The sequence below is a fragment of the Protopterus annectens genome, chromosome 1.part0 (assembly GCF_019279795.1).
Source record: "Protopterus annectens isolate FY-2018-M chromosome 1.part0, PAN1.0, whole genome shotgun sequence".
In the NCBI taxonomy this organism is placed as follows: Eukaryota; Metazoa; Chordata; order Ceratodontiformes; family Protopteridae; genus Protopterus; species Protopterus annectens.
The window spans coordinates 1,051,407,074-1,051,431,634 of NC_056725.1; the positions used below are offsets into that span (position 1 = coordinate 1,051,407,074).

Sequence of the window (24,561 nt, forward strand, 5' to 3'; positions counted from 1 at the left end):
GGTAGTCCGCTGTCCTCGGTCGGCCCGAATATCAAAGTATAAGGCTGACGTCGGTCAAGGCGCATTTGACTGACATCAGAACGTCAGGGTACAAATGCGCATGACCGACGTTATATCCTCAGTCTTTTCTTGCCCCAGATGTCAGAAGACCCTAAAAATAAAGGTCAAAACCAAAAGACAGCAAACAAACAACCAACCACCCTTGCACTAATTATATGTACAATATATACAATATACACAATATTTACAACCCAACCCACACAACCACCTCTAACTAGAGAGGGGAAGGAGGGAGGGTAAATTGGACTGCAGCAATGTGGATCTTCGAACATCTACATTTATGGTAGGTACAAAACTGTACTATGTTCTTCATCTCACATTGCTGCAGTCCTTACACTTGGGTAGAATCCCAAAGCAGAGGTAAGGGAGGATGGCCAAACTACAAGGAAGCAGGAGCTGCCAAAATGCCCTGCAAAACAGCAGTGGCAAAACCAGCCCTGGATTTAGAGTAAAGTGGCAGGTGATAATGCCTAGAGAAAGTATGCACTGAACTCCAAGTAGCTGCCTCCAAAATATCCTTGGTTGCCACTCCCTCAAAAGGCTGTCAAGTGGCAGTAGCCCTAGTGGAATGAGGCCTAATCCCAGCTGGAATCTCCTTGCCATGATGGGAATAACAGAAAGCAATGCAAAACCCAATCCACTTAGAAATAGTTTGTTTTGACACAGGCTTGCCCTGAGAACACAAAGCAAAAGAAACAAACAACTGCTGAGACTGCCTGAACCCTTTAGTTCTGTCCAAATAATATCGCAACTGCCTGTGTACATCTAAAGTGTGCAAAATCTTTTCCCCTTTATTTTGGGGATTTGCATAAAAAGTAGGCAAATGAATAGTTTGGTTTAAAGCCACACTAGAAACCACCTTAGGCATAAAGGAAGGATTAGTACGCAAAGATACCCTATCCTTATGGAAAATCAAGAAAGGCTCAACCGCCATAAGGGCCTGTAATTCAGAAACCCTTCTTGCAGAGGTAATGGCCAACAAAAAGGCAGTCTTCCATGATAAATATTTCAACTCAGAAGTAGCTGCAGGCTCAAAAGGTTGTAGAGTGAGTTTCTCCAACACAAAATTGAGATCCCAAGCAGGAGAAGGAGCTCTACGTGGGGGTCTTATATTCTTTGCCCCTCTAAGAAATTGCTTGAACAAAGGATGAGAAAACAATGGAGGGTCACATTCATAGTGAGCTGAAATTGCTGCAGCATGAACCTTAATAGAAGAGAAGGACAAACCTTTGTCCAGTAACTCAGTAAGATATTGAAGAGCCACACTTAAATTAGGCTCAGAAACATCAAAATCCTCTGCTGCACTCCAAAATAAAAATCTCTTCCATTTATCCGTGTACACTTTCCTTGTACTAGGCTTTCTAGCTTCCAAAATCACATTCAAAACTTGTTGTGGAAGTTGAGACCCTCTATGGTTCAAAACAGAATATGCCAGGCTGTTAGGTGAAGAGAGTGAAGTTTGACATTGAGCAAATGGCTGTCCTCCTGTGACAACAGGTGTGGAATCGAAGGCAAAGGCCATGGAGGCTTCCGTACCAGACTTCTCAGTAATGGGTACCAGTGCTGTCGAGGCCAATCTGGAGCTATTAAAATCATCCTTGGCTTGTCCTGTCTGACCTTTAGAAGTACCTTTGGGAGGAGAGGCAGAGGTGGAAAGGCATATACATGAAGATTGCTCCAATTGAAAGAAAGAGCATCCACTTTCCAAGCTGTGGGATGAAACCTTTTGTGCAAAACTTTGGCAGCTGATGGTTTAGTGGAGAAGCGAACAGATCTATGTCTGGAGTTCCCCATGACACTGTCAATTTCTGAAATACATGAGGATCCAATTTCCACTGTGGGGATCCATAATTGCCTGCTCAACACATCTGCTAAGGAGTTCTGTGCTCCTGGCAGAAACCTTGCCTGAAGATTGAGCTGTAAACTGAGAGCAGTCTCCCACAAAATCATTGCTTGCCTGCATAGAGGATAAGAATGTGTTCCCCCTTGCTTGTTGATGTACCACATGACAGTTGTGTTGTCTGTTAGAATCAACACCTGCCCTGGAAGAAGTAAATCCTTGAAAGCTATTAATGTAAACTGGACTGCTAACATCTCCTTCAGGTTGATATGTAGATGTTGTAGTCTGGCAGGCCACTTGTCTTGTATCCACTTTCCATTTAGATGAGCTCCAAGCTTTGTCTGAGGCATCTGTCATTAAAATCTGACTCGCCTCTGGCCGGGTCACAGAGAGTCCCTTGTTTAGGTGACATTCCTGAGCCCACCAAAAAAATTCCTTTTGAATGCAAGGTATTATTTGAATGACAGTGTCCAGATCCTGGCAGTGCTGTGTCCATACATTTTTGAGATACCATTGCAGCTTCCTCATATGCAGTTTGGCATTGGGAAGCACCAGAATACAAGATGCCATGAACCCTAAGGCTTGAAGGACTGTCCCTGCAGTCAGCCCGGACTGATGAGATAGTTGATGGAAGTAAAGGGAAAGACTCTTTTGTTTGTCCGGGGTTAAAAAGGCCATCTGGGATGCTGTATTCAGTCTTACACCCAGAAAGCACATGTCCTGAGAGGGTACTAGACTGGACTTTATTTCGTTCACAGAATACCCCAGGCATCTTAGCACTGCTATCACATATTCCAAATGATGAAGAAGCTCTTCCCTTCCTTGAGCCAGAATCAGGCAATCGTCCAAATAAGGATAGATCTGTATTCCTTTTAGCCTGAAGAAAGCTATCACTGGAGCCAGAATTTTCGTGAACACTCTGGGCGCAGTAGATAAGCCAAAGGGCAATGCAGAGAACTGATAGTGAGAAGTCCCAGCTCGAAAACGCAGATACTTCCTGCAACTTAGTCTGATAGGAACATGAAGGTAAGCCTCCTTGAGATCCAAAGTTACCATCCAATGATCTTTGCCCAGCAGAGGTAAAAGCTGTTGTAACGTCAACATTTTGAACTTGGGAATGTCCAGATAAGTGTTGAGGATAGATAAATCCAAAATTGGTCTCCACGTGTTCCCCTTCTTTGGTACTAGGAACAGGCGAGAATAAAATCCTAGGCCCACTTCTGGCATAGGGACCGGCTGTATGGCCCCTAGTTGAAGTAACAGAGAAATTTGCTTGTGAGCCTCTATTCTTTGTTGAGGAGGAACGTCTGGCATGCCTCTGAAAGGAGGCAAGGTATGGAAATAAAACCTGTAACCTTGGTGTATGATATCCAATACCCATCTGTCTTGGGTAATTAAACTCCAATTTTCTTTGAAAAGTGCCAACCTTCCTCCCAAAGGTGCTGCCAGACGAGAAGGCTCTGGCAGCTGAAAAGGTAGGTCATTGGGTCTGTTTACGAAAGGACTGACCCCTGCCCTCACCTGAAGACTGTGCAGGAGAACTCCCTGTTCTAGGCCTGAAAGAGCCCTGAGCTCTGCCCCTACCACGTCTAGATCTACCCCTAGACTGGGAATCATAAGAAGGATACGTCCACCCTTTAGCAGGCCAATCTCTACTACACTTTGGAGGCTGAACCTGCAAAAAATCTTTAACAGTCTGCATAGACTTAGCCTTGTCTTCCATTTTCTTTAAAACTGCCTCAACAGGAGAACCAAACAACACATCAGATTGTAAAGGAGCATCTAAAATCCTTGTTTTAACATGGTCAGATAAATTTTGATCCCTCAGCCAGGCGTGCCTGCGAAGAACTGACCCAGTGGCAGCCACCCTAGACAAGGCCTGTACAGCATCAAAACCACATTGCAAAGAATGCTTACCCACCTGTTCAGAAACATGTACTAAATCTTGTAACTCTTTACAATCAATACCTTCCGCCAGAGCATCAACCTTAGACTTCAACTGTGAAAGGAGATAGTTTTGGTATTTTAACATGTGAAACTGGCAATTCAAAGCCCTCATAGCTAGAGTGGAAGAAGTATAAACTTTCTTTCCCCATCTATCCAAGGCCCTGGCTTCTTTATCTGCAGGAACCGGATTCTTGACAACAGAAGCCTTAACACCTTTAGGCCCCTGGCTAACAGTTTCTGGGTCTGCCCTAGGACTCTAAAAAGATACTTATGAACTTCAGGCACCCTGTAATACCTATCCGGTTTAACAGGAGCAGGAGGCAAAGAATCAGGATTAAGAGAAGCCTCTGTAAAACATCTTCCACTACATCCAAAACAGGAGGTATAGCCAAAGGCCTATGCTGGGGTAAAACAAAATTCCCTAAGCCTTTTCCTGGAATCAGAGAAGTCCTGACCTTCCCACTTAAAATGCTCCCTCATGGAATGAAGAGTTTCTGAAAAGAAAAATCCTCAGGAGGAGAAGCAGAAGGAGTAGAATCATCCACATCAGAATCAGAATAAGGAGAGTACTCCTGCAAGTCTTCAGCCAAGACTCTGAAACATCCAAGCCTGCTCAAAACTCCCTAGCTCAGGCTCCACCCTAGGTCTCTTATCAGGAGGGGGCAAAGAACCCCTAATCAGAGTAATCAAATCTTCTGCCATTTTAAGCATATGCTTCTTGGGCACAGTTCCAGAAGAACTAGGGGTGACACCAACTGAAGCTAAACCCGGCCTGCCTCTAGGAGAAGCCTTGGAAACAGAAGGAGAGGGCCTAACCACCCTAAGCAGGAGGGAGTATAGTAACCTGAGAAGCCCCATCACCCTGACCTGCCTCCTGAGAGGCCACATCCTGCAATAACAAGGTCTCTCCCTGGGATCCCAAAGAAACCTCCGGTGGAACCACCGGCTCCACCGACACCTCTAAAGAACCGGCGTCCGCACGGACGGTTCTTCTAGCCTAGGCTTCACTGCTTTGTCCTTGCGCTTCTTCGAAGAAGCGGGCGTCGGAGCATCCGACGGCATTTTATAATTGCACCGCTACCCAAAGACTAACCTGGCACAATCTAATCTCCTCTTTATAGTGCGCTTATTAAATCTAGCACAAGAGCGACACCCAACAACGTCGTGCTCAGGCCCTAAACAAGGAATACACAAAGTATGATAGTCTCTATGCGGTATCTGTTTCCTACAAGAAATACAATTCTTCACTTTTTCTGACATCCGGTAAACCACTGAGGCAAGAAAAAACTAAAATATTCCCCAACGGGGTACTTAGCCAACTTTGACTCGGTCTGAAACTCCGAAAACGAAAAATTTCAGAACGCCAACCGGCACTTGCAATACTGCTTCTGCATCGGACCATGCGGCAAAAAAGACTGAGGATATGAAGTCGGTCATGCGCATTTGTACCCTGACGTTCTGATGTCAGTCAAATGCGCCTTGACCGACGTCAGCCTTATACTTTGATATTCGGGCCGACCGAGGACAGTGGACTACCCCCAAGTGTAAGGACTGCAGCAATGTGAGATGAAGAACATCTAGTCTAGCCTCCTTGCCCAGCATGGGCAGAAGTTGTTGAAGTGTTAACATTTTGAATTTTGGAACATCCAGGAAAGCATTCAGGATTGACAGGTCCAGTATTGGTCTCCAGGCTTTGTTTTTTCTGGGTACTAAGAAAAGTCTTGAGTAAAATCCTTGTCCCAGTTCTTCTTGTGGAACTTTTTGAATAGCTCCCATATCCATTAGAGCAGCAATCTGTTTTTGTGCCTCTGCCCATTGGTTTTGTGGCAGGTTTGGCATACCTTTTGGTTTTGGAAGCATGTGGAAGTGGAACCTGTACCCCTGAGAAACTATATTCAGCACCCATTGGTCTTGGGTGATCATGTGCCAATTTTTTGAGAAAAGTTCTAGCTTTCCCCCTAGGGGTGCTGTCAACTGGTAAGAGCTTGGCATTTGCAGAGGGAAGTCATTGTGACTGTTTCCTATAAGGTTGTGATTTGTCTTCTCCTCCTTTGGGGGCTGAAGCACCCCATTGTTTAGGTCTGTAGGAGCCTTGGGGCTGAGATCTGCCTCTTGGGCGTCTGTATCTGCCTCTTTGTGTCCTGTCTGACACTGGAAAGGACCAATTTTTTGAAGGCCAGTTTCTGCTAAATCTAGGTGGTTGAACCTGTAAGAAATCTTTCATCGTTTGCATTGACTTTGCTTTATCCTCCATTTTCTTTAACACCTCTTCTGCCTTAACACCAAACAAAGTATCATGCTGAAGTGGAGCATCCAATAATTTTACTTTAACATGGTCAGGTAAACTTTGTTCTTTCAACCATCATGTCTTCGAATTACAGAGCCTGTAACTGCGGCTCTACAAGAAGCCTATAATGAATCAAAACCACATTGCAGAGTATGCTTTCCCACTTGTTCAACTGCATGCAATAAATCCTGCATTTCTTTACTGTCATGACTTTCTATATTTGTAACCATTTTCTGCTTTAACAATGACATGAGATACTGCTGATATTTAAGCATGTGAAACGGACAGTTTAAAGCTCTTAACAGCTAAAGTAGCAGAAGTGTAAACTTTTTTCCCCCATCTGTCCAGAGCTCTGGAATCCCTATCTGAGGGGACAGGATTTTTGGCAGTGGAAGCTTTAACCCCTTTAGGACCCTGAAAAATTGTTTCTGGGTCTGCAGCGGGGTTTTTATAAAGAAATTTATGAGAGTCAGGAACCCTGTAGTATCTGTCTGGTTTTACTGGAGCAGGGGGTAAAGAATCTGAAGAAAGACTGGATTCAGAAAAAAACATCATCAACAATATCAAGCACAGGAGGGATAGCCAGGGACCTGTGCTGAGGCAATAAAAGGAAATCTCTGAGCCTTTTCTTGGATTCTGACTAATCCTGGCTCTCCCAATGGAAATGCTCCCTCATGGAGTGCAGGGTTTCCCCAAAAGAATAATCCTCAGGCGGTGAGGCTGAAGGAAAGGACTCTTCAGCATCAGAGTCCTCATAGGGAGGGAGAGAATAGCCCTGATCAGAAGAATCAGAGGAAATGGAAGCCTGATCAGAGGAATCATAATCAGTGTCTTGCCTAAGCCTTTTGTCAGGCGGGGGGATGGGAGCCCCTGATTAAAGTAATAAGGTCTTCGGCCATTTTAAGCATCTGTTTCTTAGGCAAGGATGACTGTTCTGGAGAATGCTGCACTTGTTTCCTTGTCTTTAATGGTGTTTTTGACTTTGCCTTTGCTGCTGTAGTAGACTTAATTGTAAGCTGTGAAGGTCTGAAAACACCCACAGAAGCCAGTGCCTGCTCAGCGGCTCTGGACCCATCTGACGGTATAGTTTCCGTAGGCCCAATACCTTGAGTTTCCACAGGCCTCGTTGTCTCCATGTGGCTGTCGGTTAGGGCCTGTGGCTCTGAGGTAGCAGGTGTCAGGGGCTGTGAAAGCGCCTCACTGAGAACCGGTGACTGGCCTAGAAGAGGCTTCGTCATCGGTTTTGGACCTCGGATGCCTGTCTTTTTCTTTGTCTCTGCGTTTTTATACATTCCGGTCGTTGGTTGTTCTGACGGCATTATATAATTAAATCTTCATCCAAAATAATGTAAAGCAAAATCAAACAGACGTTTAATAGTGCGTTTATTGAATCTAGCACAAAACCGACAACTAGTAACATCGTGGTCAGGGCCTAGGCAAGGAATGCAATAAGAGTGAAAGTCCTTATGAGGTATTTGCTTCCCACAAGAAATACAATTATTAACTTTTACTGACATTGGTCTGGAGCAAGAAAAAGTTTCCCCAACGGGGTACTTAGCTTTATTGAAGACTTCGGTTCTGAAATTCAATTTTGAAAATCTCCGGAGTCGGCCGACCGGCACTTGCTAACTGCTTTTGCTTCGGGCACCACATGGCAAGAAAGACTGAAGAAAATGGTGTCAGTTGCAACTTTTATACCCCTGGTGCACTGACGTCAGGGAAGAGGCGACAGCAACCGACGCCTGACCAAGACTTTGGAACTCGGGCCGACTGCGAGTCGCCTGCCAGCAGGATAACCCAAGTGTAATGACTGCAACAGTGAAACATGATGAACATCTTGCTTTTGGGCCTCCGCCCACTGGTTTGGGGGGAGGTCTGGGCATCCACTTGGGGTTGGGAGTGAGTGGAAGTGGAATCTGTGTCCTAGGGAAACTATGTCTAAATCCCATTTGTCTTGGGTAATGAGTTCTCAGTTTTTTGCATGCAAGGAGAGCTTTCTTCCTAAGGGAGCAAGTAGTTGAGCAAAGCTTGGAAGAGTTAAGGATAAGTCATTGTGCAATTTTTCCGTGGGGGGTGGCTTACTACTCCCTGCTTTGAAAGTGGGAGCCCCCCCACTGCTTAGATCTGTGCACAGCCTGAGACTGAAGTCTGGGCCGTCTGCTGCTCCTGGGTTTGGACTGAGAAGGCCTGGAAGGGACTGGAAAGAGCCAGTTCTTGAAGGCCAATGCCTACTGAATCTAGGGGGCTATACTTGTAAGAAATCTTTAACAGTTTGCATAGATTTAGCTTTTCCCTTCATTCTTTTGAGGACTTCTGCTTTGTTGCCAAAAAGGCGCTCTTGGTTTAAGGGTGCATTCAATAATTTAGCTTTAACATGATCTGGCAAGTTTTGTTCCTTAAGCCAAGCATGCCTTCTAAGTACAGACCCAGTGACCGCAGCCCTGCAAGGTGCTTCTAAAGCATCAAAAAACACACTGCAAAGTATGTTTACCAACTTGGTCAGCAGAATGCATTAACTCTTGTAAAACTTTGTGTTCAGCACAGTCAGGAATCAACATCATTTTCTGTTTAAGTAGTCCCATAATATGCGGCTGATACTTTAACATATGAAGCTGGCAATTTAAAGCCCTAATGGCCAAAGTAGCAGAACTGTATACCTTCTTACCCAATCTGTCTAAAGCTCTAGAGTCACCATCAGAAGGTGTAGGATTTTTGGCAGTAGTAACTTTAATGTCTTTTGGTCCCTGGGAAATGGTCTCTGGATCCGCAGTAGGATTTTTGTAGAGGAATTTGTAAGAGTCAGGTACTCTGCAGTACCTGTCAGGTTTCCTGGGAGCTGGAGGCAAAGTGTCTGAGGTAAGGCTTGATTCCAAGAAAACATTATCTACAATCTCCAGAACAGAAGCGATACCTAGAAGCCGGTGTTGAGGCAGGTTTAAAAATTCCCCAAGTCTCTTTTTGGACTGAGAATAGTTCTGGCTTACCCAGCGGAGATGCTCCCTAAGGGTATGCAAGGTTTCACCAAAAAAAAAAAAAAAAATCTTCTGAAGGGGAAAGCAGAGGGAATGGAATCCTCTGCATCTGAATCCTCATAAGTAGATAAGGGTAAATCCTGGCAGTCAGAAGGAACAGAGAGATCAGATTCCTGGTCAGAAGAATCAGAAAGAAAACCATTCTCTGAGAGGGGGAAGGCTGGCTTCCCCTAATTAAGGTAATAAAATCTTCAGCCATTCTAATCAATTGTCTTTGAGGCATATGGGCGGAGAATGCGCTTTGGCCGTTGGTTTTCTAGGCGTAGTGCGAGCTTTAGGCTGAAGGAATTCGGTATTCTCAACTTGAAACAAAGTCGTCGGTTCATTATGAAAATCGGTAGGCCTGAATACACCCTCAGAAGCTGGTGCCTGCACAGCGGCTCTGGACCTATCCAAGGTAGAGACATCCGCAGGTTCCATAATCGAAGAAGCATCTTGTGGCATACTAGACTTTGAATGGTTCTCGGTAGAGGCCTGCGAATCTGTAGTAGCGGGTATCAGGGGCTGCAAAAGTGCCTCACTGAGTACCGATGGACTGGTGACTAGCTTAACGGAACCATCGTTGGCAGTTTTGGAACTATGCGGTCTGTCTCTGCCTTCATCTTTACTTTTTTTGGAAGATCGGTAGTCGGATGACTTAAAGCCATTTCGGAGTACGGAGATCGAGAATTAAAGTATTTAGCTACAAAAATAGCCAGACGATGAATAGTTTGGGCGTTGAACAAGGCACAAAACAGACAGCGAGGGACGTTGTGGTCTGGGCCTAAACAGGTGACGCAGTAAGAATGAAAATCGCTATGAGGTATTTGCTTTCCACAAGCAAGACAATTGTTAATTTTTTCTGACATCGGTTAGAGCAAGAAAAAAGGATCCCCAACTAGGTACTTATCTTTTTGAAACTTCAGGTCTGAAACTCGAAAAAAAAAGAAGTTTTGTACTCACCATAATGTTCCATGTTTGTAGTCCATCTCGCCCTTCATTCTTACATATGGGATCGGAGCCGATCCTCTGCTCCGACTCAGCCTATTTACAAGCTGGAAGTCTTCTAGTTGGCTCGTGGCTAGGTAGGTATCCCATGGTGCACCACTACAATCCCCAGATCTTGTGTGCTGCTAACTAGGAAAAATAATAACAAACATACAGAAAGAAGCCAATACTAAAAGGTCTCCATAAAATAACAACATTTTTCTGTCTCCAGGTACTTCCAGGATGGGGGTAGGAGGGTAGGTTTGTAAGAATGAAGGGCGAGATGGACTACAAACATGGAACGTTATGGTGAGTACATAACTTCTTCATGTTCTGTAGTTCTATCTTGCCTTCATTCTTACATATGGGACAGCGTCCCTAGCGCCTTATTCTTGGGTGGCTAAAGGAAAAATACTCCTGAGTACCGTGGAACCAAAGGATGCTCTACCCCTGGAGGTCAAGTCCAATTTGTAATGAGTAACAAATGTGTAAGGGGTAGCCCAAGTTGCTGCTGCATAAATATTATCAAGTGGGACCCTGGCTTGAAAGGCTGCAGCGGTAGACTGAGATCTCGTAGAATGAGCTTTGATTTTAAAGGGTAAAGGTCTACCCTAAGAGTTGTAAACGTAAGCTATACAACTAGAAACCCAATTTGAGAGTGTTACTTTGGAAACTGGTTAACCTGACCTGGATTCGGAGAAGGAAATTAATAACTGATCTGATTTCCTTAGTCAGGTGCAAATAAAAACGTAATTGTCTATGGACATCCAACTGATGGAACCTGTAATTCAGCTGCATTGGAATGATTTGGAAAGAACACTGGGAGTTCTATGGACTGATTCAAAGTGGCATGGGAACAGACCTTGGGGACAAAGGAAGGATTAGTACGAAGAGAAACTCTCTCTTTGTGAAAAATCAGATAAGGGGGTTTTACAGACAATGCTTGTAACTCTGACCGAAATGATAGCCACCAGAAACAGTCTTCCAAGACAGGAATTTCAAAGGGGATGAATGAGAAGGCTCAAAGGGTGGAGAAGTCAATTTGGATAACACAATGTAAATTCCATGAAGCAACAGGCTCTTGAAAGGGGGGAGTCTTAAGAAAGTGGCACTTTTAAGGAAAGTTTTGCACAGCCTATGTGACATCAGATTAGAATCTTGAAAGCCTAGATGAAAATTTGAAATCAGTGCAGGAATTCCAAAACCACTGGAATGGAGGTGGTGTAAGGGTCAACATTCATTTTCTGCACCCAGATAGAGAACCTTCTCCATTTACTGGAATATAGTCTCCTAGTGGAAGGTTTATAAGAGGACATAAGGATACGAGTCATGGAGGGTGAGAAGTCGTGACTCTAGGGATGGAACTGGAGCAGCCACATTGTCAAATTGAAGATGTGTAAGGAGGGGTGAAGCGAGCCTGACACGCGAGTCAAGAGATCTGGAACTGGGTCCAGAATCCAAGGATCGTCTAGGAGAAGAGGCCTGAGAAAGGGGAACCAAACCTGACGAGGCCAGTAAGGAGCAATAAGGATCAGTTTGCTTCCCAGCTGTTTCATTTTCTGAATAACCTTGGGTATAAGAGGAAAGGGAGGAAAAGCATAAAGGAGCCCCAGGGGCCAATCGTGAACAAGTGCATCTCTTGGTGATTTCCCCCGGAGGGGGGATGAGGGAGAAGTAGCTGCTGCATTTGGCATTGATTGGGCTGGCAAAGAGATCGCAGCAAGGCTGTCTCCATGTGCGGAAAATCTGTTCCGCTTATTCCTGTTTTAGAGACCACTCGTGAAGCATCAGGATTGCCCAGCTGAGCTTGTCGGCTATCACGTTGGTTGTCCCTGGAATGTGCGTCACCAGAAAACGCTGGGAAGATATTGCCCATTTCGAAACTCGAATGGCCTCTCGACAGAGTGGGTAAGATCTGGTTCTGCTCTGTTTGTTGATATACCATACTACCGACATGTTGTCTGATTGTATTGCAATAGTCCCCAGAGACAGAAGTTCCTGAAGTACTTGCAATGCCAGGAGCACCGCCCTCATCTCTAGAACGTTGATATGTAGGTGAGCCTCATGATCTTGCCATGTGCCTTGGACAGTCCTGCATAGATAATGCCCCCCACCCTGTGAGGCATCCGTGGTCACAGTGGCAACGGGTTGACGAGGAACAAATGAAGTGCCCGTGGTTAACCGACTGGGTAGTCCACCAAATGAGGTCCTTCTTGCAAGAATCTGTCAGCAGTATGTAATGAGATAATGGTAGGTGCTGAAAGGACCATTGGGATGACACGAGCACTTAAGAATCCTCGTGTGTAGCCTGGCTAGTGGCACTATTAATATGGTGGAAGCAACGGTCCCTAGAAGTTGCAGAATAGTCTTGGCTTTGACCTTTCGTAGGGGGAGAAGACACTGAATTTGAAGAACCAGATTCTGTGCCCTTTCTACAGGAAGACGAGCCAACATGTCTACTGTGTCTATCTCTGCTCCTATACAAATCACAGATTGAGAGGGCAATAAGGCAGATTTTTCTCCGTTTATAGAAATTCCCAGCTGGGCACAAAGCTGAATGGCAGCGTCCCTGGTCTGAAGAAGTAGATGACTGGTGGGGGCAGTCAAGAGCCAGTCGGCCAGATACGGAAACACCTGGAATCCTCGACATCTCAATTGAGCTGTCACTACCGCCATACACTTGGTGAACACCCTGGGGGCTTGTGGTGAGACCAAAGGGCAGAGCACGAAACTGGTAATAACTGGCTCCCAGCCGGAAGCATAGATGACTCCTTGATGCCCTCTCCATTTTTATGTGGTAGCAGGCGTCTTGGAGATCTATTGAGCACATCCAATTGTCTTTCCCTAATAATGGGAGCATAGACTGCAATGTCACCATCCGGAACTTGTCCTTCTTTACTGATTCATTCAATCTGCTGAGGTCTAAGATGGGCCTCCAGTCCCCTGTACATTTTGGCACTAAAAAGAATCTGGAGTAAGTTCCGGATCCTATTTAGTCTGCTGGGACGGTTTGGATGACTCTTTTTGACAGCAACTTGTTGACCTACACAGTTGCCTGATCCCTGTGATTGGGTGGAACATCCGGGATCCTCCTGAGAACAAAAGGTGGAAGGAAAAAGGGTATGACATAACCTCTGGTAATAACTCTTTGTACCCACTTATCTTGAGTGATACTTAGCCAGGCTTCTGGATACAAAGAAAAACAACCCCTGACCAGCCCCAGAGAAGCACAGTCGGGCCCCACATCAGGAGCGCTGGTAAGACTGGCCCCGAAAGGAATCAAGATCTCCCTGGTTTTGTGGTCCACCCCGGCCTCTAGGGCATCTACCATTTCCTCCTCCTCCTCTGCCTCTGAAGGAGGAGTCACCCTGTGCATCCTGGAAAAACCTCTGGGACTTATTGAACCATATTCTACCGCCCCTCTGATCCTTAGGGTATGGTATGGTCTAGAGGGTACAGTAAAACATACTCCCATGGCAGAGCGTGTTTTTCCTTCTTGCTCGCACCGGGTGAGTGTGTCCTTTACCTTGGGTCCAAACAATGAGGAACCGTCAAAGTTGGTAAAAGTAAACTTGAACAGTTCTGCAAAATTACACAAACGCATCCAGGAACGACGCTTTAGGGAAATACCTGAACCCGCTGTTCTACTCGCTCCATCAGCTGCGTATGAGATAAGCCTCATGGATGAGTTGACGATAAGAGTTCTAAGTGGACAACTGGGCAGACACCTTGTCAGGGACTCCCTCAGTACATGTACCTTGTAGAGAATCTCATAACTCCTTAAGGAGATCTCTCTGAAGCCTCATGAAGTGTGTAAGGTAGTTCAGCAATCTAAGGGTAAATGCCACTGAAGAAAAAGATAAACTTTCCGTATCTGTCCATTGTTCGAGACTCCTTATTCGGCGGATGAACAGTAGAAGTTTCTGCTAGCTTCTTCTTAGTGTCCACCGCCACCACCATGGCATCTATGGGAACACCTTTAGAAAAGGATTCCTTTTATGGGGGTGCAGAAAGAAACTTATTTGGTCTCCTGGGGACTGGCTCCACGGCATCAGGAGTATCCTACACCTTTCGACTAACTAGCTCCATCAGTTCGTCGAAGGGTGGAGACACCCAAGAGGCTGAAGGTTGAGACCCAAAAGCCTTCAGGTACACTGACTCCTCATCAGAAGGGGTGACACTGGGCCAGCCGCAACTCTGATTAAGGATTTCCAGGATGTCTACGAAGGAGACTTCAGAGGATGACTTGGGGGACCCTTCTGACTCCTCAAAGTCAGAGGTCAGAGACTCATCGTGGGAGTCTACATGCTTCCTCTTACATGTTCTGTTCCATGGGGGCTCCTCGGCAGGATATTCCGGGAGGTCTTGGAAAAGTGAGGGCCACCAGCCGGTGGCTCCTGTGGCTGCGGGTCTCTGCTGTCCAAGGAGAGAGTAGGAGCTGAGACAGAAGTAGGTGCCCTAGGGGGAAGAGTGTCAGTACCCCTGGTAGGAGCTGAAGATCGGGACAGCACACTCCTCATCATCTCGAATGCCGACCTCTCCGGCTCTGTAGACCACCTCGGAGACAGAGGATGACATCAGTTCCAAAGCCATCGGCTCAGAGACAGACGTAGGATCTGAAGTCACCCTCGCCGACACGCCGAGAGGGAGGTTCGGTCCCAGCTGTTCCTGTCGGGGCCGACTGGGGAGGTTCGGCTCCTAGACACCATGGAAGGCACCAAGAGTGTCAGAGCGGAACTCAGCTCTGAAACAGCCACAGGGGGAGATGGAGCTGAGGGTTCAACCAGAGGTACCAAACACTCCGGTTCCGGCCAGCATGGCTCAAGAGGAGGAATGACCGAAGGGGGCTTAACGGACTCAATTGGCCCCAGAACAGACTGGGTCGGAGTCAACAACAATTTCGGTAAGGCAGAAGACTTCAAAAGTCTCAGCACTACTCTCTCCACATCTTCTTCTGATAAACTCCTGGAAGACCTGGAGGACAAAATAGGAGAACGGGATCTCTGCAGTATTGGAGACTTCAATGTAGGGGAGACTGGTAGAGGTTCCATAGACCGGCTCCATAAAATACTCTAAGATGTCGGCTACGAGCTTACTTGGCGCTGACCCTGTAATCACGGTACAACTCTCAATCGGCTCAGGACACGCTTGAGGGATAGATTCCTGTCCCAGAGACTTCTTATACTCTGAAACAAGCTACCCATCTATGTCAAGCAAAGTTCTTCATTAGCACTCTTCAAGAAAAATCTTGATGAGTGGATGGGAAATAGGAAATACACCCCAAGGATTACTTCTGTCTCTCTGCTGGACAGTGGCACAGGAAAATAAATTTCTTGGGTGGCGTAAGCTATGGAACCTTGCTGGCTAGGCTTACGTAGGCCCTTGGGCTGATAACCTAGTACCTACCTATGAACCTATGAACTCTGTGGAACTGATGAGACAGTGGACTTATCAGACTTAGTCATTTTAAGAGGTGGCTCCGAGACACCAGCCAGTGCCGGGGAGGGCCTCTTAGAGGACTTGGACTTTTCCTTTTTAGATCCCTGAGATCTAGCACAGGAGGAAGAGTTAGCCAGATCTTCCTTAAAAGTAGGTTTTAAGAGACCTTTTAAGATGAGCTTATTTTTTTCTTTCTTGCAACACTCAAGCACTGAAAGAGTGGCAAAATAAGCAAGTTTCCTGTAAGTGGATGGCCCCAAGACAGTAAAAGCAGTTACTGTGGCCATCCATTAAAGACATCTTCTGTGAGCATTTTATGCATTTTTTTAAAACCAGTAAAAGACGAAAAAATGCACAAACCACCAAGAAAATTGTCGCACAAGCTGTATGCAGACAATGAGAGACAGTAAGCCCTGAGATATTCCAATGTGCCAACATGTCTAGTTCAGTACAATTCAGTGCAAGGATGTTTTCTTTATTCAGGCAAACAAGAAGGTATAAGCGCTATCGTTCCAAAAATAAAAGCAGTAACTTCATTAGATACAAGGAAATAAAGGAAGTAAACTGTTTTAAATAGGAAATCTTATGTGACATCACTTCCTGGATTAGTGAAAACCACTCCCAAGTTTGAAAGTGTCTTCTGGAACAGAAGTCTGAAACACTGCACATAAATGTTTCAGCACAAAACAGTATAAATATCAAAATATAAAAATATATATAAATACATATAAAAACTGATTGTTCAAATGTCAACACCCTAAACTATGTATTATAAACAGAAGAATAAATATGTAAATATATATATATATATATATGAAATGCTTTTAAGATGCTTTTGAAAAAATATGTATGTATATAAAAACATATGTAAAATATGCATACAGTTAAAAATCTATTAGTAACAAATTAATACATTTCATGTACATATACATATAACGGGTATGAAGGCCATAAAAAAAAAAAAAAAAAATTTGTACCATATCCATATCTAAAGGGAATGTTTCACCTATCAAGAGCCCTCAATTTAAGCAGACTGCTTATGGAAAGGCTATCATTTAAGCCTGGCTTAAATCACCACACAATCAACAGTTCAAATTTGTAGTACTTGAAGTACAAAAAAGACAATAGCGGGGCAGCCTGGACATATTTACTAGAAAAAGCAGAGTTGCTACGGCAATTCCGACTTGATGCCACTCATTGGCCAGGCTTAAATGAGATCTGGGGATTGTACTGGTGCACCATGGGATACCTATCTAGCCACAAGCCAACTAGAAGACTTCCAGCTTGTAAATAGGCAGAGTCAGAGCAGAGGATCGGCTCCGAACCCATATGCAAGAATTTCAGGAGTCGGCCGACCAGCACTTGCGAACTGCTTCTGCTACCGCACAGCAAGACAGACTGATGTAATGGCATTGGCTGCATGTTTTATACCCCTGATGACCTGACATCGTGGAAGAAGCGATAGCATTTGACGCAGAAATCCGAAGACTCTGGTATTCAGGCCAGCTGAGGGCTACCTGCAGGCAGATAACCCAAATGTGATGACTGCAACACTGAAACATGAAGAACATCGTATGTTCCCATTTGAAAGTAGTTAAGTCTTGTGACACTTTTAAAACTCAAACTTCTAGTTCAAAAATAACTTTATTAACCAAGAAAGTAAAAATAAATACATTTTAATTGTGGAAGTTTTTTTCCCTCAAAGATAACTTATCTGCAAAAGCAGACCATCGATCCAAGAAAGCCTTCAGAGGACTGTTCTCTTCAGCTGCAGAAAAAAAGCTCTAGGGCTTGGTGCCCAAACTAGTCTTTTAGATAGCACACTTTGAACCATGTAAAGGTTTGGACAGGTAGAAGGCACCCTGAAGCTTTGGGAGCTGGCTAGCTGACATATCCTTGGCAGGGCATAATCCATACAGCTTAGGGTACTGCAGCAGTGATCAATATGATGAACATCGGCAAGTACTAGAAAAATTACCAATAAGGAGCAGGATTAACACATAATATGGGAATGCTAACTGGCAAAAGGGGGTATGAGGACAAGCAGAAGACTGGTGAGAGATAAAGGGGCAAAGTTGTTCAAAAAAAGATGCAAACTTTGTTTGGCATGGGCACCAACCAGTGGAGGAGATAAAAGAACAAAAGGAAAAGAAACAGGAAAACAGAAAGGTCTGAAAGAAAGTACAATATGAAAAAAGATAAATATGTCCACTTAAGAAAAGTAATAAAAGAACTACAACAAAGATGGAGTGGAGAGAAAAGTTACAGGAATAAGACAAGGTATGCCTTGACATTCACAGAATGAAAGAAAGTGTAGTGTTTGTGTGTGCGTGTGTGTGTGTGTGTGGGGGGGGGGCATGAAGAACCACAATAAACAAAAAGGAAGTCAGACCAAGGGAAGCATTAACAAGAAAGGAAAGGTGGGAAAGAAGAAAGGAACTCACTAGGACGGAGAGGGATGTGAAAGCCTGGAAGGCAAATTTTTGAAAACAAATTGCACACAGAGGTACATCTTTTAGACTGTACCTAACAGTCAAAACAGGTGCATCTTCTGGATTGCAAGTTCATGATTAAAGTGCACCTATGAAAAAATAAAATGCATGAAACTTAAAAAGGTACCCTAAAGCAAGAGGTTTAAAGGCGGCTGCAAATACACCATTTCTTTTACAACAGTTAAAAATAAATTACTTCTGATACTATGTAACACTTGGGTGCTGACAATGGTCCAGACAAAGAGACAGACAGACTGCATTGGCCAGCTTAATCAACATTTAGAGTGCGTAAAAGACACATGATATCACACAATGAACATTTGGAACTCTGCCACAGGCTAAAGGTGCATCATCTTTTCAAGATATACACATATATTTACAATGGATTCTATGGATGTGATGACCTGGGATTCCTCCTCTCTCATTTTCCAGATGCACAGGAATGGGGGCAAAAGTCAGTCCTCAGAAAATCTCATGAGTCTCTAGGTCTCTCCAAAAAAGTGACCACCGAGTGTGGGTGAGGTAGAGGATGTTAGGGTGGGTCAACTCATAGCCCTCATCAGTCTCAGAGGCAGAATTCTCAGGCTCTGTATAGGTACTTTGAAAGAAAACGCATTTCCTTACCCACACCAGCTCTAAAACAGAGTACTTTCACAATGGGGTGGGCATGCATCAAGGAATCAGTATCCAAGAGTGTAAAAGAGGCCTGCACCAAACACAGCACTGGCAGTAGACCACATTCTCCAAGTGTGCAGACTAACCAGTGAAGTTCCCTCAGACAAATATCTGCTTGATGTCCTGGTCTTGAGTTGCAATTAGTGGTCTAGTAACCCCTAATGGTGCCCTCCCATCTCAGCCAACAATCCCAGCTGGGCTTGAGGGAAGACCTGCACTTAGGAAAACTTTGGTCTTAAATACTCTTACAAGCAAGCTAAGTGATTAGCGAGAAAGCTGTACAACAGCAGTACAGTCAGCTCCTATACCCCAGAACACACCACAAGAAAGGTGACAAGTCGTACATCCCTCAACAACTCCTTGGCATCCACTCAGGTGGAAGTTAAGCTCAGCACCTGTGGGACCCAGAAGACCCATTTTCCAATTGTCGTACCTCCTAGAGAACTATGCTTTGGCCTATATTCAAGGCTTTGGTTCGTGTCAAAGTGCCTGGCTGAGGCCTGGGTTGTGCTTGGGACTTTTCTACTGATTTGCATGTGAGAAACTCTGAGCTCTTGTCATCTTCCTAATAGTGAAACTGGCAGTAGTTTCCCTCACCAAAGTCCACAAGTGGCAGGGTGAACTGCTTGCTGGCACTTATGGCAGTGCTCAAGTGCTGTTCTCCTTCCCAACACAATAAAGGTAGGATCAGTGTGGGACTTGGTTAGCAATTTGCTGGTAATAAGGTCATTCTGTGAATATATAGCCAAAGCATCAAATGTGGGAACTTCTCACCAACATGCATCTAGACTGTGAGCTGAACTGTGGGGGCAGCACAAAAGAAATGGAAGGCTTAAAGGCTAGACGTGTTTATGCAGTGAGTGTATAACATCATGGTTTGCACCAACACCATGTTTGGAAGCTTCTGAGAAAACTGTGAATTATAAATGTTGGAGACAATGAACCCCATTAAAGAACCTGTAAAGGAGGGTCTCCTATGTTAGATCAAGGGATCCAGTTATTAAAACAATACTTAAAGAACCCATTTCAATAAGAAAATATGTTCTCAAAAAATAAACACAAAAAGGTGTCCTTACCTTTATCAGTAAAACCGATTCAATGCCTCTCATGTCTATTAAACAGTTTGCAACTACTGGGTCATCAACTTCTAAGGCAGTAAGGACTGAAGGAAAATGTGGATGATTTACAGCTCTAGAAAAGAAGCAAAGCTAAAAGTCATAAGCAATAACCATTGCAAATAAAAAAAAAACAATTACATCAGTACACAGCATAAATAATGGCAAATAAAAAAAAGCAATTACATCACTACAAGAAGAAAGCCTAATGTTTCAGACAAGACAGTGAATACATAACATGGCTGTATTTCCTTAGAATACTACCTGATGAATACCAGGTACACTTGCTCTAGTGTGATGAGCTCTTAATATTGCAGTGAGCTCCATGGCACAGATAAATGAAGCTCTAACTGTAACCCAGACTAACTAGGCTCGATCAGTGCCAGGGTGCTAAGGAAGGCAGTGAAAAAAGAAGTAGAATAAGGATTTGCCTACTCACTACCTTGGGGAAGAGGGATGGGGACTCGGTACTTGGGTTGCACCTAATAAGAAGGTCTGGTGGCAAACTGTGGCTGTGAAAAAGGATGATCCTGACTGGTTAGTGGGTAGGCACTAGAAGGGCACATCATTGCTCAGGTGGGGGTAATTTCTCTCTGTGAAGCTGTCAGTATATTTCCTCACCATGCCCATCAACATCACTAACAGACTTGTACTGCACACAGAAACACACTGAAGAGGGAAAACTTTCATGTCGTCTCTGCTTTCTCTGCAATTACTGAAAATGGAAGGTGGCCCTTTTGTTCAGAGAGGTCACACTGGACAGGCAGAGCAGGGATCAAGGAGTGCTGGACAGAAGCAAGTGGTCCACATGGTTAAAGGACCAAAAAGAAAATCATTGATGTACTCTTCTGTTAGCAGAAAAAATGAAGTAATCTTGAAGTTGAATATGGTCTCGAAAAGTAAAAAAACTCAAACATCCATATTATATTATGCTATGTTACCTGAATATTGTCCAGTGAAGTATAAAGTACAGCAATGAGAAATGCATAAGAGCCTTGTCCTTTACTATAATTATTTTTCATGTTCAACACTCATTTAAAGTATGGCATGATTTTGTTTTAGTACTTCAAATGTAAAGTACAAGTATGTAATAATAATAAAAAAGGTCTGTACTTACCATAATGCTGGATTCCTTTCATCTGGTCCATCTGATAATGATAGATGGGTTATCGTGACACTTGTCAAATCCAACTCTGCATTGTTAGTGCTCCAGCTTCAAGCTGCTTTGAAACTTTTCCTTTCCATAACCCCTCTCTGAAGCAACCCTCCCCAGATCTAGTCTGCTGCCTCTTGCAGAATATCGATGCCTTGTAGCAGAATAGTTGATATAGAGAAGAACTTCAGAGTGGCCTTTCAGGTCTTTCAGAAATGATAATTTGGAAGGGTGAGTGTTGGAGGGATGTTGTGTTGGATGGACCAGGATAGAAGGATCCAGCATTACGTAAGTACATAACTTCCATACCCTATTCATCCAGTCCAACTCCGACTGATGGGTCAGAACCCTAAACCTACCTACTACACTGGGTGACATCAAGACAGGGGACCCTTGAGAAATGGGGCTTCAAAGGAAGCTCTGGACTTGGACATTATATCCAGCTTATAAAGTTTAGCAAAGGCAAGCAACACAAACCAGGTCGCTGCAGCACAAATTTCAGCCACAGAGGAGTTTTTGAAAAAGGTTGTGGAGGTAGCTATGAATCTGGTGTAGTGAACGTTTGGTATGACTGGCAGCAACTTGTGAGATGTACAGACAAAGAAAATACAGTCAGATAGCCATCTGTAAAAGAAAATTTTAGAAACTTTCCTTCTTAGACTGTTAGGAGCAAATGAGATAGTGGAGTACATTTCTTGAATGACATAGTTCTATGGCGATAAAGTCTCAACTATCTGTGTTTGTCTAGGATATGAAGGCTGTACTAGTCCCTCTTGGTATGGTTTCACAAAAAAAAAAAAAAAAAAGAGGCAAATGTAAAGGCTGATTCAAATTAGTTTCTGAAGCAACCTTGGAGATGAAAAGGTTAGTCTGAGGGATACCCTGTCCTCATGGAAGGAGGCAAGGACTGTAATTCTAAAATTCTTCTTACAGAATTAACTGCCTCCAAAAATAGTATTTTCCAAGACAGAAATTTTAGTTGTACAGAAGAAGATAGCTCAAAGTAACTGTATTTTGGATTCTAAAACAAAATTAGGGTCTGAAGAAAGAACCAGTTCTTTTAGGGTACAGAAGAAAGGTACCTTTTAAAAAAGTGCTGCTCAGTTTATTAGAAGCTATGGAATGAGAGTCAAAGCCATTATATGGATACAGGTATGTCAGAAGAATACTGATAGTAGAGTAAGTGGAGTCTGAATCAAATAAATGTGCAAGAAAATGGAGCACTTAAGGTATAGCAGAAAAAGGGTCAGTGCCTTGACCGGAAGCCCAAATACAAAAACATTTCCATTTGAGTCAGTATACTCTGTGAGTGGATTCTTTTTGACATGCTGAATGTATGCAACTGACACTTTGAGATAACCAAGTGTCACTGGCCATTGAGGGATGTAAAGACACAAAGCAGTCAACCTGAGGTGAGACAAGTTGGGCCAAGGCTGTCCAAATGTGGATCTAGAAGCCATAGATGCTTTGTCAGGGATGGTCTTAAGAAGATAAACCAAATTTACCATGGTCAACAGTGGGAATAAGGAACACGGTGGCTGCAGCTTTCTCTAAGAATCTGAACATCAGTGGAAAGTGGTGGAAAGGCATAGAGATGTTTGCTTCAGCACTGTCCAACTAGAGTGTCGCTTGGAGAATGTCCTTCAGGAAGGATCAGGGCAAAGTAGTTGCTGCATTTAGTGCTGGTTGGAGACATAAATAGATCACAACAAGGCAGACCCCAGCAGATAAATATTTAACAAGCTACCTGAGGATTCAGACACCACTCTTGAGGCATCAATATGAACCTGCAAGGTAGTTGGTTCTTTCCAGAATGTTCACTGCAATCAGAAAATAATGCACAGTGATCACACATAATACCACACAATCAAGGCCTCTCTGCAAAGGGGGTAGAACCTGATCCCTTCTTGCTTGTTCAAATACCACAGCAAATGACATGTCTGTCAGAATAGAAGTCACACCAGGAAGAAAGTGGTCCTGGAATTCTAATAATGCAAGGAGAACTGCTGTCATCTTCAGGATTCTGATGTGCAGAATGCCCTCTGTCAGATTCCATGTTCCTTGGACAATCCTTCCCTCAAAACCCCCACCCCCCACCCCATAGAGGAGGCACCCGTGGTAACCAATGTTCTTGGTGGAGGAATAACAGAGAGTCTTCCTGCATGAACTTTGAAGAAGGTTAGCCACTATTTCAAATGAACTTTGCAGAGCTGAGTGATGATGACTGGAGAACCGCAACTGTGTAAATACCGAGATTCTGGGACCACTGGCCCTGAGCAGTTACTGAAGGAAAGAAAGGTAAGCACAGGAAAATGGGCAAACTGTATCATAACTGTTATGGAGTTAATCAACTCGAGGACTCGAAGAAAGTACAGTTGTGTACACTTACCATAAATGTAGATGTTCGAGTGTATTCACTGTTGCAGTCATTACATGTGGGTAATCTGCTGGCAGATTGCCCTCAGTCGGCCTAAATTCCAAGTCTTGGGTCCTGCATCAGTTGCTGATGTCAGGTCATCAGGGGTATAAAACATGCAGCCGATGCCATTTTCTTTAGTTTTTCTTGCCCCCGATGTCAGGTGCCCCCAAAAAGGTAGCACAATTATGTATATATATAGATATATATATATATATATATATGCATCAATATAAACTTTACCTTCATCTACAAGCAAATATACCACATAGGTTGTAGAAGACAGAGAAGGAAAGATAAACTTCAGAATGACAGGGGGATGGCGGGAGGGTAACCTAGACTGCAACAGTGAATACACTCGAGCATCTACATTTATGGTAAGTGTACACAACTGTACTATGTTCTTCGTGTTTCACTGTTGCAGTCATTACATTTGGGTAGAATCCCAAAGCTATGGTTGGGAGGCTGGAGCTAAACAGCATTAGGAGCGTCGATAAGGCCCTGCAGCGGCAAAGCCTGCCCTGGACTTAGAGAGGCAAATGGTAATACTTTGTAAAGGTGTGAACAGAACTTCAAGTAGCAGCCTCTAGAATGTCTTTGGTTGGTACTCCTCTGAGAAAGGCTGCTGAAGTAGCTGCAGCTCTGGTGGAATGAGACCTAATGCCCTTGGGCACAGGTTTACCATGGTGTAAGTAGCGGAAACAGATGCAGTGGCTTATCCACTTTGAAAATGGCTGCTTTGAAATAGGCTTTCCTTCTGATCCTGCAGCATATGACACTAGTAATTGCTCAGTTTTTCTTAGAGCTTTTGTCCTGCTCAACTAGAATCTTAGCTGTCTGTGTACGTCCTTGTTCTGCGGATTTGGATAAAAAGTTGGCAGATGCATTGTTTGGTTAAGAGCCACACTGGAAACCACCTTAGGCATAAAAGTAGGATTTGTCCTCAGAGACACTCTGTCTGGGTAAAATATGATAAAAGGCTCTACAGCCATGAGGGCCTGTAGCTCTGAAACTCTTCTTGCTAAAGTAATTGCTAGTAGCAGAGCTGTTTTCCATGATAAGAACTTTAGATCAGTGGTAGCAGCTGGTTCAAATGGAGGCAAGGTAAGCTTTTCCAACACGTAATTGAGGTCCCATGC

The 24,561-nt window shown here is 44.1% G+C and overlaps 1 protein-coding gene across 1 annotated transcript in view; it reads right to left on the reverse strand.

Annotated features, from left to right (window-relative positions):
• SMC6 (structural maintenance of chromosomes 6) overlaps positions 1–24,561 on the reverse strand; it is a 1,850,548-nt gene that overhangs the window by 778,601 nt on the left and 1,047,386 nt on the right. Inside the window, exon 16 of the mRNA XM_044068538.1 lies at positions 19,815–19,929. Coding sequence (XP_043924473.1) covers positions 19,815–19,929 — 115 coding nt within the window. The remainder of the gene's footprint in view (positions 1–19,814; positions 19,930–24,561) is intronic.